This window comes from Danio rerio, chromosome 12, assembly GCF_049306965.1.
Source record: "Danio rerio strain Tuebingen ecotype United States chromosome 12, GRCz12tu, whole genome shotgun sequence".
NCBI classification, from domain to species: Eukaryota; Metazoa; Chordata; class Actinopteri; order Cypriniformes; family Danionidae; genus Danio; species Danio rerio.
In genome coordinates, this window is record NC_133187.1 from 20,322,033 (window position 1) to 20,341,480 (window position 19,448).

The following is a 19,448-nucleotide window of genomic DNA, read 5'->3' on the forward strand; positions in this document are numbered from 1 at the left end:
TGGGGTACAGTTTACAAATGCAAAGAACAAAAAGAGCAAATTATATCAATATCCTTTCTTAAATGAGAAAATGTTTAACCGGATATAATTTTTGAATTAGTTTAAAATATATATCTTATAGTGAGGTAATGATTCTTTTCTATTTAGGAATTATTTTTCCCCCAATACGTAATAGAGCTAGGCTCATCAGTCCAATAGTTAAGTGGTCCAGTAAGCTGACTGGAGTGTCACTATAGCCAATCTGGAGCCTGTGTACACCAGGCAGCTAAAATTTAAATTAAAGTGATACCGCTTATGCCCTAAACTCAGAGTTTCAGTTCCTTCATGTTTTAGTTTTGTATAGTTTCCTACCAGCAACCATTAGACATTTAATTAAGGTCTACAGACTAAAGCAGAGTTATTTCTGTGATTAATGTATTTTACATTTTATCGATTGTTTTAAATATTTATTTATTCTTATTTTTTATTTTTTATTTATTTATTTATTTATTTTTAAAAAAATTTGGGGGGGGGGGGGGTCCAGTTGTTGTGATTCTTCATTTATTATTTTATTTATTTATTTTATTTTATTGGAAATAGTGTGGCTCTGTTATGAAATGTGGACTCTTGACTGCAAACCAAATCTACCTTCAGGTATAAATAAAGTAACCCAAACTAACATAACCTAACCTATTTCTAAAATGACAACTCATTCAAAACCGTTTTAAGCACAAATTATATTTTTTATTCTCAGTAAACTCCTTAACAGGATAAAATGCTTTATAGACTTACAATAAAACTGTAGATCAAGCTCATAATCTTTCATTTTTGATTGCAGTTCATGTATGGAGGACCAGGAGTACCGTTTAGAATAAAAATCAAATGATCAATTTAATAATTGAAGCATTAAAATGTGTATAAAATAAAACACAATTTAAATGGACAAATAAATAGACATATTTAAATGTGTTTTTTTAATAGTGATTTTATTGACATTTATTAAAGCAATAAATCAATGCATTTAAAAATAACGTTTAAATGTATAAATAAATAAAACGTTTGACGTATTCATGTGCCTTCATTTGGGAAAATAAACTCGACACAGCGCCATCTACCGGAGATGATGCGCTGCTGTAATTGCTCACAGGTTTACCTACACAAGCAGAGCTGTTGCCTGATTGGCTCACACAGCCCATCGTCTTTGTGTGCATCAGTGATGATTATAGATTAGACATTGGCAAAACGAGAGTGCGACTACCTGGCGTGAATTTCCCGTTTCATTCGTCGACGGCCTGTGTCGTGAAGAAGCGAATATGACCATAAGGAATGTCCGGGACCACGGGCAGCGTTACAGACCGCGGATGGCATGCCTGAAGAAGGTGGGTTGAGAGATCTCCATCCATCCACAGCTCCTCATAACCATCTCTGTTATTTACATTCTCGCCAAGGAGATAACAAATAATTTTGCTCTTGGTTTATACAGGTTTGAATTCTTATGAATTTTCTTATGGTCTTACTGTTATTGAGCGGACCAATATCGTTTCTTTAATCCTCATTATTATTACCATGGATTACTACAGGTTGACCGCTTCAATGGAGGTTTCCGTCCATTCTGAATTTTCAAGCTATATTTTTCTATGCTATAATAAACTTTTATTGTTTCAAATTAAATTAAAAACATTCAAACACTGCCCTTGCTTTGACCACTGAGGAACTTTTTAATTAGATTAATTAAAACGGGAAATTTTGCCATATTTGTTTTGATGTTAGTTTTATTAATTGCCTTTGCATTTTATTCTGCACTGTCAATAATGATTTTTTTCAATACTCATGAATACTGAATTAAATAAGTGTGTGTGTGTGTGTGTGTGTGTGTGTGTACATTCCCCAGACTATAGTTTATTGTAATAGTTTAAATATCAGACTTACTGCTCACTTCCAATAAATAAAGTGACTGCCGAAATTAATTCACAAAATAATAAATAGTACATGGTATTATAATGGTAATAAAATATCATTTTACAAAGGGCTGCACAATAGATTGTTTCAGCATCAATATTGCAATGTGTGCATTCGCACTAGCCACATCACAGCTCTGCAATGTGGCGTCGGGATTATTCTTGTTGATCAGCAATGAAGAACGTACAGTGTTTACATTTTACATTACATTTGATTATTCAATAATAGGGGTAGGACAAAATAGCGATATGCAACTGGGTCACTTCTCATAAGTCTGAATCTAACATATTTTATTGGTGAAATTTTAAGAAATAAATGTGTTGTTAATAAAAGAAATACATTTATAACTTTTTGATGCATTTTTCCCCTTCATTTACAAATACCATGATATATTGTAGATAGTTGTCTTGTGATATATCGCCTATATCGTGATTTATCATAATCGGGGGCAAAATATCATGATAATATCGTATCCTATTACCGTACCAAAATATCTGAGTACTTCTTTCACTGTTATCTTTGCTCTCTCTTATTTATTCTTGCAATTTCTTTGATTCACTTCTCTACAAGGTTATTCCAATCAATGTTTATGGTTTCATTCCAATTAGAATTATTCAAGTCATCTGCTGAAATTGTATTAATATTGCAATATAAATCACAGCTATATAAAACGTCGCAATGTCAGATTTTTTCAATATCGTGCAGCCCAAATTATATTTCTAAAAACTTCAATAATAAATATAAATTTTAGGTTTAAGTAATGCATTACAAAATATTAAAGTGCACATTTTGGCCACTTTTAACGAAAGTTACAAAGAAAAAAGGTAACATATATTTATAAATTAAGGGAACAATTTAAATGCAGTTAAAAAGTGCAAATAAATATATGACATAGCAATAAAGAGAGCATATTTATTAATTGTTTATTAGCAGCTTACTCTCAGATGAGGTCACTGTGTGCTAATGTTCTTAGTCCGGCTCTGCCATGATCCTCTAATATAATGCAGCCAGCCCTTCTTCTATCAATGCAATACTTCAAACCGCATATGCCTCCAACAGTGAGTGTGATCCACTACACCACGTATTATTGGTGCATTACTTTGCTCTTTGCCAATGCACAGATAGTAACGAACTAATAACTCAGCCAAGAGCTTTCTGTGATCCAGACCAGGGTGCAGTGTGAGTTCACAAAAAGCAAGAAAAACTTCAAACAGCTGAGTCACAAATCAATCACGCAGTATATTTCAAAGGGGTCGCGGCAGCCCCTTCAGACCATAAACCAGCAGGGATGACTATACTTCACCGTGGCATAATTTACTGGGATGCGCACAAAGCTTTCAATTTTAAATGATGCTTCAAGAAAGACAACAGTGTAATTATTCAATTTGATTCAGTTCAGTTCAGTAAATGTGCACAGTTAATCAATTCTAAAACGAGTTCAGTTCAGCTATAAGCAGCTCATCAGAAGACAACAGTTCAGTGTTAAATCAATTGCGTTTAATAACAGTGTTGATGTTGTGAAATTCGTCTATTATGAAACAAAGGCCACACACAAATTTTGAAGGTCATAAATGGGAGCGACAACCATATTCACATACAGGAGTGAATTATCATTTTGTTGACTTGGTATCTGATATTTTTGACTGAAGTGATATTAGAGTGACAAATGACTTACTAAAGTCATACATTTTTAACTAAACTTTCTCCTTGAAAGGTTGCTTTTCAGAGTCTGTACACTCTTGAAGTGTTGCCATGTTCACTTATTATACACAACACGTTAATAAGTATCTTTGGGCTTAAAGTGAGAGTTCATGCAAACATAAACAGTGGTTCCAAACATTTAAGTTTGTTTTTTATGTTGAGCACAAAAGAAGATATTTTGAAGCTGGGAACTGGTAACCATTGAATAATATTGTAGAAAAAAATCAATGTTAAGTCAATGGTTACTGGTTTTCAACATTTTTCAAAATATCTTCATTTTTGTTGAACAGAAGAAAGAAACTATGAAGGGCGAGTAAAAAGTTGACAGAATTGTCATTCATTCATTCAAACCCACGCGAAGTCGTGAACACGGGGAGAACATGCAAACTCCACACAGTAACGCCAACTGACTCAGCTGAGACTCGAATCAGTGACCTTCTTGCTGTGAGGTGACAGCACTACCTGTTGTGCCACCACGTTGCAAAATTTTCAGTTTCAGGTAAACTATTTCTTTAAGTGATCCAGTTTTTGAAGTTAACAAAGTAGACAAATTGCGATACTTATGGCATATGGCTTATTAATTTGTAAGGTCACATGTATGGGTTAGTATGTTTTCACTAAGTAACATATATGTTGAGCCATGAAGAACATTCTAATAAGAAAACAGATTAAAGAGAGAAGTTTATAGTTTATTTTAGGTTTAGGCTTATAATTAGCTTTTGGGATTTTCGTTCAGGGGATGTTTAGGGGCAGGGATATTTTCAAACAAGAATGATGATCCAGGATCAACGTAAAGATCAATACAGATTGCATTCTACATTTCTATTAGTTTTACATTTTTCAATACTTACCAAACAACACAACAAAAATAAAAAATGAAATAAGCATGATAATACAAAGAAAATAATGGTAATAATAATAATAAAAATAAATTAAAAGTGTAAGTTACTATTTTAAAAAATAGGGCAAATAAACTTTTTCATTGATTCAAACACAAACACAAAGAGGCAGTTAAAAGGGGTAATAAGCATATTAAGCATTACACTGCTGCACAGAATCCACATTATATTGGTTCAGGTGATCAAGAAATGGTTGCCATATATTGTAAAACTTATCAAGATTATCAATAGATCGCATTCTACTTGACAAAAACACACACACCTTTGTTTCCAGTGATTTCTTGTACCATGGTCATAAAAAAAGAAACACAGCTCTAATACAGATGTATACTGTATACAGTGCATCATTAGTAACCATTAATTGAGTTCAGTTCTGTAGACTCTTCTCAGATTGTTTGTAAAGATGATTATCACTACCCGCTTATTTTGGGAATTATTCATTTGATAAATGTGGTTGTTTCTGATACATTTCTGAATTTTGTTTGTACAGAATAGGGCTGCACGATATTGGAAAAATCTAACATTATTATATTTTGTGATATTCAGCAATATATATTGTGATATGAATACAATTTAACAGATGACTTGAATTAAAAATTTTAGATTGTTTGGGATGATAATGCATAAAATCTGCATAAATTCTTATAAGCGAATAAAATACATTAAAGAAAAGGTTACAATAAAAACAGACAGTGATTTATCATTTTCCAAGTTTTAACAGTTATTTAGGTACAGTAATTGAATAATAAAAATAAAAATAATTTAACAAAATTAATTAATATTAAAGTTACTGACGGTACAATTTATTATGGCTGAATGCTTTTAAAATCTTCATAAAGTCACAGGCTTCAAAAGCACATGCAAATGATACATTATAATACAGACTTGTTATCGCAAATCCTGCAATGTCACTATTGCGAATGATCATTGCAATATCAATGCTGTGCAGCCCCAGTACAAAACTAATTAAGTACTAAAATCTGAACTGAGAACCAAACTTAACCAAAAAAGTCTGAAACCAAACATTCAGACTGATACAGTACATCTTCAAACTTGGTATTGCTCTTATTTGATTGTGACAATCCAGAAAGATCAATAAACCAGTATTATTGGAAATTAACTGCCTAGGCACTTGAAATTCTCATTTTACATTTCCAACTTCTTTTCGTTTCTTCTGTTTTTTTTTTTTTTTGTTTTGTTTTTTTCTTTTTGCATCATAGGTAGAATCTGTGGTGTTGGAGATGCAGGACCCCAAAACTGGTGTAAAATGTCAGACACAAAGGCTTGTTATCACCACCATACCACATGCTATAACAGGTGAGAACATCACAACAAGCATGGCGAGGGATCTATTTGCAGTACTTTCTTTTCTGAAGATTTCAGAAAAACACATAACAGTACAACACTAGACCCAGAACAGAAGCACACCTACATAACAAATAGGGCTGCCTTCTTATAATTGCCTTACTGTTAGTCAAAGGAGTCAAATTGTCACAGTTTGCCTTTTAGAAATCCACAGGACACTATATCCCGTGGATTTCTAAGAAGCAATCTATGACAAAGTGAATCACGCTATCCATGATAGACAGATTGTAAAGCGCTGGTCTAAGTGGGAACAGTATGTCAGGGCATGCAATTGGTCTCTATTCTTCAAGCTCAAAAAACAACATAACATGACCACTCTAGGGGCAACACCGTGGCTCAGGGGTTTGCACTGTTGCCTCACAACAAGAAGGTCGCTGGTTTAAGTCCCAGCTGGGCCATTTCTGTGTGGAGTTTGCATGGTCTTGCCATGTTTGCATGGATTTCCTCCGGGGTTTTCCGTTTTCCCCACAGTCCAAAGACATATGTATAGATGAATTAAATAAATTAAGTTGGCCATAGTGTATATGTGTGTAAATGAGAGTATATAGGTGTTTCCCAGTACTGGGTTGCAGCTGAAAGACATCCGCTGTGTAAACATATGCTGGATAAGTTGATGGTACATTCCACTGTGGTGACCCCTGATAAATAAAGAGACTAAGCTTAAAGAAAATGAATAAATGAATGAAAGTGTCTGTGCAGTTAAGCTGTGTTCACTGCATGACAAATTGGGGCAGGATGTTATCAGTTGCTCTTAAAAGAACACTCAAAACATTTTTTTTTATAAAAATGTGCTCATTTTATAAGTATCCTAGAGCTAAACCCATGAGTTTATTATTTTTGAACCCATTCAGTAAATCTCTTGGTATGGCAGATCTTAGCATATTCATTGAATCAGGTTAGACCATTAGCATCTTGCTAAAAAATGACCAAAGTCATTAAATTTTACTATTCAAAGTGTGACTATACTCTAGTTGAATCATGTACTAAGACTAAAGCTAGCTATTTTCAAGCTTCAAAACAAGGAACTTTGTTGCTCTACCAAGGCTGGGGTAGGCACAATGATATTACACAAAACCTAACCTAACCTAGTTCTGAATCATCTTTTAAAAATTATTTCATAGTAGCAAGATTCTCAGGCACTGCATAATACCAAAGCCATGGTATTTTAGCAAAATTCCTAAATTATTACAATTTAATTTAATTCATGCTTATTTATATAGGGCATTTACCATGCAGATTGTGTCAAAGCAGCTTAACATAGAAGTTCTCGTAAATTGAAACTGTGTCAGTCTAGTTGTCAGAGTTGAAGTTCAGTTCATTTTCAGTGCTGAAAGTCCAACCACTAAAGAGCAAATTAATCAATGTGCTGCTTCACAAGTCACAAACAAAGCAAGTCATTGGTGACAGTGGCAAGGAACAAACTTCACAAATTGACGAAAGTGAAGAAAAAAAAAACCTATAGAGAGACCAGGGTCTGTTGGGCACAACCATTTCTCCTCTGCCCAAACTACTTGGGCAGAGCTGAGCTGCAGTCTAGGCGCCGGAGGCTGCAGAACACTGGACGTCTATTTTGAAGAACTGCTGGTGTGAGTAGGTCACTGGTGGATGATCAGGCTGGACCACGGGATAAATGCAAAGACTCATCTGTCACTGGGGTCTTTGAGGAATCAGACTCATGCTCTCCACTCCTCCATGAACATTACACCAGAAAGAGGGTTTAGGTTCTAGCTATATTGACCTAGAAAATAGCAACTTTAATTTCATTCTTAGTACACAATGTAACGACAAAAGAGTCAATCGTTAAACATAAAAATTATCGAAACTCTTTGGCCATTTTTGAGCGAGAGGCTAATTGTCTAATACAACCCAATGATCTATGCTAAGCTAAACTGAAAAATTCTCCCACTGGACCCAGAAATCAGCTAAATAGATCAAAAATGGTATTTATCTTTTAGAGAGCCTATTTAAAAAAAAAAAAAAAAGTGTAGCAGTTCGTCATTACTACAATAATACAATAAAAATTTTACATTTCCAAGGATTTGTTTCAGTGTACCCACAATAGAAATGAATCATTGCTCTTTTGTTAAAAGTAAAAGCAGCATTGTGAACTTCTGCGCATCAAAAAAACAACAACAACAAAAAGGAATCTCCTGGTATACTTGCCTTAGCAAAAACTCTAAAACTCTTTTAAATTAACCAGATCAAATGGAAAGTCAATAATCTTAGATTGATTAATCCAAATGAAACATGTAGCTGATTCCACTACTGTGGACATGATAAGTCAGTGTCTTCACCTCTGGCCAATAAACAAAGAAAACACAAGTTTATCAATAAGTTATTAAATTGTTAATGCAGCTTCACTATGGGGTTTCCCTTACAAATTTCCTTGGTCATTTGTTATGCCGGGGGGGGTGGGGGGGGGGGGGGGGGGGGGGTTGGTAGGGGGGGATTTATGTGTGACAAGCAGTATGTGTGCACTTGAGCACTTATTAGTATAAGCAATTAATGCCTTATTATTGATATCACCTTTTACAATGTAGATTAGGCTGAAGCTTCTTTGCAAAGATGATATAAAGTGTTATAGCAATATTTAATTTTGTTGGACATATTCAATTTATCAAGAAGGAAAAAGAATAGTGGTAGAACTGCTGGTGTAGTTCTGGTTATTCCCAAGCAATGTGCTGTTGCCGCAATAGTCCATGATTAATTTCAACAATTCTGCACTTAAAAAGTGACCTTTGCCACTTAGACAAAATGAAAAACAACAAAGTTTTTTTTTTTTGTTGGGACAACTTAATTTTTTATGTTCAACCTACTCATTTATTAATTCATTTGTTTTAGTTTTGGCTTAGTCCCTTTATTAATCCGGGAATCAAACTCCAACAACTCAAACAACCTACTCAAATTAGTAAAAAAAATTAAGTTGACTTAACTATCGGTGTTGGGACAACCAGCATTTGTTTACACTTTGTAATCTGTCTGTACCATCTTTATTACAGTCATACCTGTCAACACTGGGATGTGTAAATAAGGGATATTACTGAATATGTTCATCTGGAGCTTTTTCATTGTAAATAAACAGTTGAAATGGTCAGTAATATGTTATCTGCAAATAAATACAAATAGTTTAGCCTTTTCAAATGAAAGTGAATAAAATGATCAGATCTCATTACCTTTTCTTCATTTTAAAGTTTAAACATTCTGATTAAAGAGCAGGAAAGGAATTATTCATATAGATTTTTTGTTTGATTACATTAAATAAATACTGGTGTAAATAGGGGAAAATACCTTTAGGGGAAGACAGCGGGAATTGTAAAATACGGGAGAATCCTGATGGTTAACAGATATGTTACAGTTGTGATGTGGATGATTTTTAACTTTTTATCTTTAATTATGTCATGTTTGGCTTGAGTAGGCCATGAAGTTTTAGTCACAGTTACTTTGCAGTGCTTAAAAAATAGTTTCTTCAAATAGAATCTTTACAAAAGAGAAAATAAGAGATCTGAAAAGGCCACAGTGGGCTCGCCTACTCATTTGTATTGATTTGTGCAGTTATATTACTCCTGCTAGTTGTCAGTGCGTTCCATGCATTTCGAGACTGCTTATGTGTCTCTGAGACTGAAGAATCTATTGCCATGACAACCTCTGAGCAGCTGCAATGACTCGCTCCTCCAGGCTGTATGGTTTCAGGAGGAGAGCTCTTGTAATCTCCACTGTCTGTCATAATGCCTACAGTATATATATATATATATATATATATATATATATATATATATATATATATACACTGAAAAACATGGCAACACCTGAACAAGTTTCATTCAGGCAGAAATGTTATTTATTATTGGGCATTTGACAGTATCAGATTTTTTTCTTTGGAGAAATAAAAAGCTACATTTACACAGAAGTTATGTTAGTCTTGAACCAAAATTCAATGTCTAGTGAGCATTTAAGGTTATTTTGATATACTGTATTATTAAATCTCAGCATAAGTCTATCCGTAAGTCTATTTATCAATACTGAACCAACCTATACACCATAATATATAAAGGTCCATGGTTTAAATGAATTAGAAATAACTCTATTAGCTAAAAATGGCATGTTGGCACTTATGTGTAACATACAGCTGGTGATTAACTGCATTGCTTAAACCTGATTGGAGCCACTGATTAGTTACAGCATTTTTGATGCAAACGATATAATGGAAAGACACCTGAGGTTTTTGTTTAAAAATTGATTGAAATGATACTATCTGCTCCTCGGGCTGGCAGGCACTAATGAAGGCACTCAGATTCACCCCTGCAGAGATCTTCTCATTAGTCTACCATCACGAGAACCACAGCGGGACACACAGTGGTGCACCAAGTCCTAGTGCGATACCTATTTTGAGAAAGAGCCTTTGTTTCATAGCTAATATGCACTGTTGTTTATTCATTTCATGCTTTTGATGAGTCTCAAAAGCCTGCTAAATTGATAAAGAAGAAACAGTAATGTGTAAAATACTGTGTAAAAAGGTGTAAAATATATATATATTTATATATGTTATCTCAGGATGTTTTAATTAAATGTGTGTGTGTGTGTGTGTGTGTGTGTGTGTGTGTGTGTGTGTGTGTGTGTGTGTGTGTGTGTGTGTGTGTGTGTGTGTGCGTGTGCGTGCGTGTCTGCAGCCATGCATGTGTGTGTGTGTGTTTGTGTCTGTGCTGAGACTCCTGGTGGGCGCATTTAATAGATAAGCCAAAGCCTTCACCCACTGAACTGTCCTTTCATTGCTGTGAAACAATATAATGGTCACTGTGTTTTTTCCCTACTTTGGGTTTTTTAGGAGAAGATATTGTGGCATGGATTGCTTATCGATTCAAAGTAGATGCTCTGGGTAAGTCAAATACATTGTTTTTTTGTGTGTTTAGTAATGTAAGGATTATAAAAGAATTAATAAAAAAAAACTAAACATATTTTTCCACAAATGAGTCCACTTGTGGGTTGGGGATGCTTTCATTCAAAAGGATTAAAACAAATAACTTTAAATCATAAGGTTGTGCTACAAATAAGCTGTATACATTTTGTAATACACATTATGTTATGTTTGACTTTATGCTTTATTTTTATCTGTTATGAAAATAACTTTAGACTTGTTTTTTTAAAGGAATAGTTCCCCTCAACGTGAACATTTACTAACTATTTACCAACCCTCAAACCTTTGTGAGTTTTTTTTTCCTGACTGAACATAAAAAAGATTTTTTGAAATATGCTGTACTTTCATTGTAGGAAAAACAAATACTACGGAAGTCAATGGTTATAGGATTAATTATTTTTCCCCAAAATATCTTCTTTTGTGTTTAAAATAAAAAAGAAACGCATAAAGGTTTGAATCAAGTAAAGGGTGAGTAAATGATGACAGAATTTTCTTTTTTGCGTGAACTAAGCTTTAGCTTTAGCAAATCTGTGGTCAAATCTGTTTAGAGTTAACTGGGTTTTGTTCTTCCATGTTATTTTCTCCTTGTATTCCCTACAGTACAGTAATATTCTATATAAATCTATAATATTGCTTTGGAAAGACTTTTGAGTTTTTTGGGGGTTGCTTATGGCTTGCTGAAAGTAATTTGTTCCTTCCAATAAGTTGCTTTTTAATATTCAATGAAAGAGTGGTGAGGAGAATAATGACACCTTGTTGTGTCCAGTTTTTTGTTTTCTTTTTTAAATATTTCAATGATCGGTGACAGCTTAATGGAAGTTACTTACGTAATTCACACACAGCATCATGGTTCATATGAAAAAGTAGCAATCTTAAGCAAATTGTGTTGGGACAACATGAAGAATTTGACTGGAACCCAGCATTTTTTACAGTGTATATTTTAACTGATTAAATCTAATAGTATTTGATTTTAAGGATTTAGATCCATTCTAAAGAATCTGACAACATATAAAAAACTGACAAATTAAACAAAATCAAAATATTACAAACAGCTATTGATAAACTTCATCATGATTAATTTTTAAAGTGTAATTATGTATGTTTTTTTTTTTTTTTTTTTTGTGTCTTAATCCTTAGAGGCCCGAGCTATGGGCACCATGATGGTGGCATTTGGATACATCTATCCACTACAAGACCATAAGAGACTTATCCTTAAACCAGACACATCCTTGTATCGCTTTCAGGTAACTTTTACAAACAACCTCAACATATTATACACACACACACACACACATAGCCACTTAGGTATGGACACAAATGCAATACAATTTTTTTGCAATATTGAATAAATTATACCTATGGAGAATGCCCATAAACCACTAAACCAGTGTGTGTGTGTGTGTGTGTGTGTGTGTGTGTGTGCGTGTGTGTGCGTGTGTGGAGTGAAGAATTTCCACAAATTTAGAAATGGCCTTTCCCTTATTACACCCTAGTAGCAAAGAATTCTGGCCCAGATTTGGCATAAAGCTGGCACAGCAGGCATTCATCCGGCACTGGCATACAGCATGTGGGCCAAACATGGCCCGGGTTTGGCAGAGGTGGCACCGTTTTTAAGGCGGCACACAAGATTTGGGCCAGATGAAAAACGTAGTATTTGGCCCAGATTTAAAAATTTGATAAGTGGGCCATGTGAGTTTGGCCAGTCTTGACCCACATTTAAAATACACTAAAATCATTTTTGAGTAAAGAAAAAAAATTCTACCAATCAGGTCACTTTGAGAAAAAGCGTGCCCATAGTGTGCCTAAAGCGCATCACTCCATGGGTTTATCAATTTCATTGCAATCGTGACACACCAACCTATTTGGCCCAGTTCAGGCCCAGTTATGAGTTATTAACTTGGCCCACATATGGTCCATGTTTGGCCCTTGTCTGGAAGCCAGATTTGGTCCAGTCATGTACCGTAATTCACTGCGGCACGCGGGCCAAGCAAAACCTGATTGTGTGGGCCAGAGCTGGGCCAGAGAAATTTTGCTATGTGGGACAGTTTACTTTGACACATTACAGTCCATATGCGTTTGTACTAATCATACCATTTCTTCCATACATTTCTTCCTCCAGACACCATATTTTTGGCCTGCACAGCAATGGCCGGTGGAAGACACAGACTATGGTGTGTAATCATGGTTCATTTTTCCATGCGTGCTGATAGGTTGTCATAGCAATATTTCACAGTGAGATTATTCATTATGGTTTCAAACAGCTGTCTGGGCTGAAGAATGTGATAAATTGCTTTCATGTTGAGTCACATTGCATCTTAAAATGGCTTTTACTGGGAGAGTCAGATGTTTACATGTGTATTTTCAGCAATATATTTGGCGAAAAGAAATATACGCAAGAAAGGGATGCTGGAGCTGTATGAACAGGTAACTGGATGTCAGAATGATAAATTATGACAAAATTTCATCACATCATCTGGTTGTTGCAAAATTATATAATGTAGTTTAACTAAAGTAAAGATATTTTCAAATTAAATATGAGCAATTTTTGTCCATGTACTGAAGTTATATTCACCATAAAACTTTTTTGTCAAAGTCTTCTAAAGAGAAAATGATAAATATATAAAATTTTTGCTTTTATTAACATGTAAACATAGATCAGTGGACAATATTGACAGTAACCAGATTTGATCAAAGCTCAAGCTTGTTTTGTATGTGCAAGAACAGATTTCAGGTTCATTCTTGCGTGTCACATGTCCTGTGAGGTTTTTTCTTGTGGAAGGAGTACAACTTATGATTATGTTCTCTAATGAATGATTATTTGTGAAGTTAAAATTATCTCTCTTAGAAACATCTAGAACAGAGGTAAATATATTGCAAATATATTGCAACAGCACAAATTATTGAGGTCATCTCCAAGTATTGCACGATAAGTCAATATATTGATTATTATGACATGCCTACCCACGGGCCCTAGTTTGGGCATCTGTGATCTAGAAGCATAAATGTTTTTGGAGAATAGAATTTCAATAAAGAATAGACTTTTCTAGAATCATATAGAAACACAATCTCTTTATTGCATATTTAATTTTTAAAAATCTTCATTTGTGTTCTGAATATGAATGAAAGTGTCATGCGAGTGACTGATGACTGTAACTTATTTTGTTTTATTTTAACTTTTTACCTGTGATAAATTGCATGAAAAATTACTATACTTTGGATTTAATAAGTGTAAAATTTGTTTGATTTTCTTTCCAGGAAGAGTACAACAATCTTTACAAGTGGATGAATCACAAGTGGGATTTTATTGTAATGCAGGCCAAAGAGCAGTACAGGTACAGGCTAAATATTAGAGAATCTTTATGATTAGACATAGGTCTTATTAACTAATAATATTCACTTATTCATACTTACAAATTGCAAACCATTTACATTAGGGTTTCACTCATTCTTATACTCTTTTCAATATTATTGAATTGAGAGTATTGTAAATGAACATGCCTACGTGTCAGTTTCATTTTTTCAGTTTTAATTTGCATAAAACACAGGCAAGACTGCATAGAAATATTTATACCTGCATGAATGTACGCACACCTCTGGCTATGAATCAGTAAATGAGGCTCTGTGTTTTTCTTGATTTATTTTTAAACAATATTTTGTATTTCAGTCTTCAACAAAGCTAATTGCTTGTTTTAGGGCAGGTAAGGAGCGGAAGAAACCAGACCGGGTGGTTTTTGACTGTCAGGAACGGGCCTACTGGGTTGTACATCGGCCACCAGTGAGTTATCTTTGAAACTGAAAACACATGCTGGCCACTTTGTTAGGTACACCTTGGATTCTTTGGCGTTCAGAACCACCTTAACTCTTTGACATAGATTGAGCAGCAAGGTGTTGGGAACTTTGAATTTTGTCAGCATGGCTGACATGATGCAAATCTCCCCTTCCAGCACATGTCAAAGGCACTCAGTTGCTTTCAGATTTGGTTACCATTTGAATTTAGTAACTCATTGACATGTTTAGGAAACAGTTTGCGATTTTGTGACAGTGGAAGTTGAAAGCCAAAATATAAATGAGTAATATGAATATATGAATGAATTTAAAATGAGTACTACTTAATACTATGGCCATGAAGTGATGGAAATGGCTGTTTTTTATCTGAAAGGATTGTCACCACTGTGCTCTTTGTCTATGTAAGGGAGACTCAGGAGATTTGCTAGCTTCTTTATTTACAATGCAAGTCACAGCAACAATGTAACATGTAGCATTCAAAGAAATGGATAACTGAGCTTTAAAGCTGGTGTAGTCAAACAGAGCAGTGGTCAGGACACACAGAGAGTTATCATAAATGAGACTCCAGGCGAGGGTCAGAGCTGGCAGCATAGAATCGTACATGAATATACAGGTTGGGTTCTATGCAGGCAGAACACAATCACAATCAGGAACACAAACAAAGTCAGCAACCAGGAAAACAGTCCAGCGAAATATGTGAAACATTCAGAAATGTCCACTTACCAAAACAAGACATCGCAAGGAACTGTGGTAGTAGTCGTCATCCTTAGAATTATAAGGTTCTATCTGACATTTTTGTCAAATTGTTGTAGATTTAAAAAAAAATGTTGCACACACTCACTGTTTGCTATGGAATGCAAAAACTTGAAGCTTAATATCGCAAAATCATTCAGAACGAAGGTAAAACCTTATAATTCCAAGGTGACGATATGCGAGTGACAAATGTCATAAGGTGCTGGACGTTTTGGAATTCAACAAACTGCTAGTATTCTGGTGATGATGACCTCTACTGGTTTGTAAGGGGAATGGCTGGGAAGGACATGGTGAAAGACTGCTTCTGTAGCTCATCTGCTTCAAGGTTTGATTTGTTCATGATGACTGTTCAGAGATGCTCTTTTGTAGAGCTCAGTTATAATAAAAATAATTCCTTACATTTGTAAGCGTTTTTTAGACACTCAAAGCACTTTACACATTGGGGGAATTTCCTTATCCACCACCAGTGTGCAGCATCCACCTGGATGACGTGACGCCAGCCATATTGCGCCAGAGTCCATTCCACACACAAGCTGATTGGTGGAGAGGAGACAGAGTGATAAAGCCAATTATGATATGGGGATGGTTAGAAGGCCATGATGGACAGAGGCCAGTGCATTTACTCAGCCGCAGCCACACACCTGATGTTTGTGTGTGTGTGTGTGTGTGAGTAGGTGAGATGAGGGAAAGTACGCAGTGGACCGAACCACTCTGAGGAAGGGGAGAGGAAACTCAACTGTTTGTAAATGCATTTTAAATGATACTGTCTACTTGTTGTCTACTGTCTACTTAGATAATTACTTTAGCTATATATACATATATTTTTCACAATTGAGAGTTTTTATTTTTAATAATTTATTTTTTTGGGTGGGACAACCCTTGGATGGGAGGGGACATGTCTCCCGCTCCCGGGATTTACATATATATGTGTGTGTGTGTTTGTGTGTGTGTGTGTGTGTGTGTGTGTGTCACGCAAACCCCGCCCCCAGAGCATCCCCCAGAATCAAAACGTCACACTACCCACCCACTTCAGCGGGAACCAGGCAGATAAAGCACTCCATCGCATCATAACGACACCATTCAAATAAACAAAAAAATGACACGTTACTGTTTAGCATTACATTATATGTCTATACGCACAGGCCTGTGTGTTCTTATTCATCATATTCATTTACTCACCGACCGACTGTTGGCATCGAAATCGAGTGGTCTTGCCACATACGGAGGGACCCAGCGCAGTGAGCGCACCAATCATAATATAAAACCACAGACATTCTCTGTTAATAAAGACAGAAAAATTAAAAGAAAAAAGAAAATGTATTTTATAATGTCCACGTTTAGATTGATGCCGTCAAACATTCAGCCCAAATATAGCCTATGTTTCGTTGTGCGTTTAGCAGCACTAATAAAGCTCTTCATGTATTTAAGAAAAAAAGATAGCCATAGCCTACAGAAAAAAAGGTTGCCTAGTTTCTGCTTTCACTCACCCTAAAAATGCTCTGTTTGCATGATTTGATTAATATCATCATATCCAAATAAATAATATTTCAAATCATCTTCGGTGTTTTTTGGTTTTAGAAAACATCTAAAAAAAATTTTATTTTTTATTTTTTTTCAGAGAGGCCTTTGTAAATTGAAAGTTTAATATGGGTTAAAAATGGTTTGATTTATGTATTGTATATTCCTATATTGGTTTAGCTATTGTTAGTTTTATATTGGTAAATTTTTTTAATGCGATTTTATTATATCCGATATTTGTAATTCTTAAAATTATTTAGCTTAGGCTATTTTATGAAGATATGACACTATTGTTTTAAGCCTACAAAAGTGGACACAAAATTTTTAAAGTTTCATGTCTTTCTGTTGTATTCATATTGTGTATATCTCCAAAATAAATAACAAAAAGAAAAAAGCAACCCACGGCATCAACAGAGCTATGAAGGGAGCTCCTCCTTTTCCTGCGTCTCACACACACATACAGGCATCTAAACGTGCATAAACACACCTTTTAAACTTGACAAAACTCTTGAAAACCTTTCTGCTGTTCCTTTAATATGGTGTAAAGATTATTATGCGTTACTGAAACATCAAGAAGGACGCTGCAAAGAAAAGTTGCTTATAAATTTAAACTTGATTATTTTATGCAACAGCCTTACATTTAAAGGGGAAACATAAGGGCGATCATACGCAAAAGACCCCAGCCTATTAAGCTAGATGTTTTCTTTCCCTTTTTTATATATTTGTTTGGTGCATGTACTCGTGTGCGATCGGAAAACTGTGCTCGTGCTCCGCCTCTCCTTTCACTTCTCCCCGAAGCCCCAGTTGGCCCTTCTTGGCCCAAGGTATTCAGTGGGCCGAAAAAGGCTGGCCGCTGGCCCCAAGAAAGCCCCGATTTGGCCCAATTAGGCCCCAGAAGTGACAGTGGAGACGCGACTGGCCTTGGCTTGCCCTGGCTCACTCGCTTTAGGCGCGATAGTTGAAACGTGGCTATTTACATCTGTAGCTGACGTCAGAACAGCAAAAACCATTGCTTAAAAACACGTCACTTTAGAGCTAGTATTTGAAAGATTCTCTTGAGTAATATCTAATGTCTAAAAAAACGACATGAAATGCCATCAGTCTACAGAGATTTCTTGATATTTGCATTTAGTTGCAATTAGGAGATCACAATAGTTCACCCCAAAAAAGCCAAAGCAAAGCTAACACTAGCAGACTATGTGGTATAAATAAAGTACTACAACATACAAAAGAGAGAGATCAACTTTAAATGTAACTTACCTGTTTTATATTGATTTGATCAGTTGTAGTTTGAAATATGAAAAGAGAATACTAAGTTTTTTACTACCTGTCTTTGCTCTGCTCAGTATGACAGGCTGATCGCTGATGATCTCAGAAACTATATATAAATATTTAATATAGGCAATGCCCTTATAAATAAACAGCATAGTTGCAATCTAAACAACTATATTCTCCCCTAAAAAAGTATATTATGTTGTCCAACAGCTGCAATATTTGTCAAACTGTAGTGATTCTATTAATCTGCTATTGCTCTCTGTGGGCAGAGTAGATTATATATATATATAGTAGATTCTATAGTAGATTCTTAAAATTATTTATAATCTCTATAGTAGATTATATATATATATATATATATATATATATATATATATATATATATATATATATATATATATATATATATATATATATATATATATATAGTATAATAATACATAAAACTATTTTGTTTGGCGTGAAAATCCAAGTAGTTCAGCAGTTTCTGAAATAATCAGACCAGCCTGTCTGGCGCTAAAATTACTTAAATCACTATTCTGATTCTTGGTTTGAACTTCAGCACTACAGCATTGAATACATTGAGTTTCTGCCATGTGACTGGCTGATTAGATATGAAGCTAAAATCCTGTACCTAATAAAGCGGCCAGTGAGTTTATAAGGTCAATTAATGTGACACCTTTCCTGTAGTTAGATTAAGACTTAATGTTGTAAATAACATTTTAGAACCTTAACAAGACCTCATAGTATGTGTTTTTTTCCACCCAAAAGCCAGGAACAGTTAGTGCCATGGATTATGGACATGAAAGGATGATCGACCCCAATATGGAGGAGGTAAAGGTATGTGAGAGGACTAATGTGTTTCTTAAAATAAAAAGCAATATGATGGCTGCTAAGCTTTGAAACATTTTAGTATTGATTAGGAATCTTGTAATAGGACAACAGGCTTTATAACCACATTAACAGATAATCGTACAGAGATTATAATTGTGATGGGAGGCTTATCAAGGATATGTCTATTTTCAGCTAACATCCGAAGGGATTTAAATGATTGTAATCTCACTGCTTGTCACTGCAGCAAACTTGTCTTACACAGTTCTCTCTTTCTTTTTTCTACAGATTTGATTTGACTAAACAAAACAAAGAACAGATGACTGCAAAATGAAAACACAAACATTGGATCACATATATTTGTCTGTGTAATATAGAAATATGAGTGCACACTTTTGAAATAACATTGCAGGTCATCAAAGCATCAATATGATTTTTTTGTGAAATATGATATAACGTGAGTTAATGAA

At 34.8% G+C, this 19,448-nt stretch overlaps 1 protein-coding gene across 3 annotated transcripts in view; it reads left to right on the plus strand.

The window, feature by feature from the left end:
- The first annotated feature begins 1,203 nt into the window (after positions 1 to 1,203).
- Positions 1,204 to 19,448, plus strand: part of rgs9b (regulator of G protein signaling 9b) — a 44,211-nt gene continuing 25,966 nt past the window's right edge. For 2 of the 3 annotated variants that reach the window (XM_021480167.3, XM_073917918.1), the window contains exons 1-9: positions 1,204 to 1,358; positions 5,759 to 5,855; positions 10,726 to 10,776; positions 11,953 to 12,059; positions 12,935 to 12,986; positions 13,181 to 13,239; positions 14,071 to 14,147; positions 14,509 to 14,590; positions 18,919 to 18,981. In XM_021480167.3, the coding sequence (XP_021335842.2) occupies positions 1,293 to 1,358; positions 5,759 to 5,855; positions 10,726 to 10,776; positions 11,953 to 12,059; positions 12,935 to 12,986; positions 13,181 to 13,239; positions 14,071 to 14,147; positions 14,509 to 14,590; positions 18,919 to 18,981 (654 nt within the window). In that variant the 5' untranslated portion in view covers positions 1,204 to 1,292. 3 annotated transcript variants of the gene reach the window in all.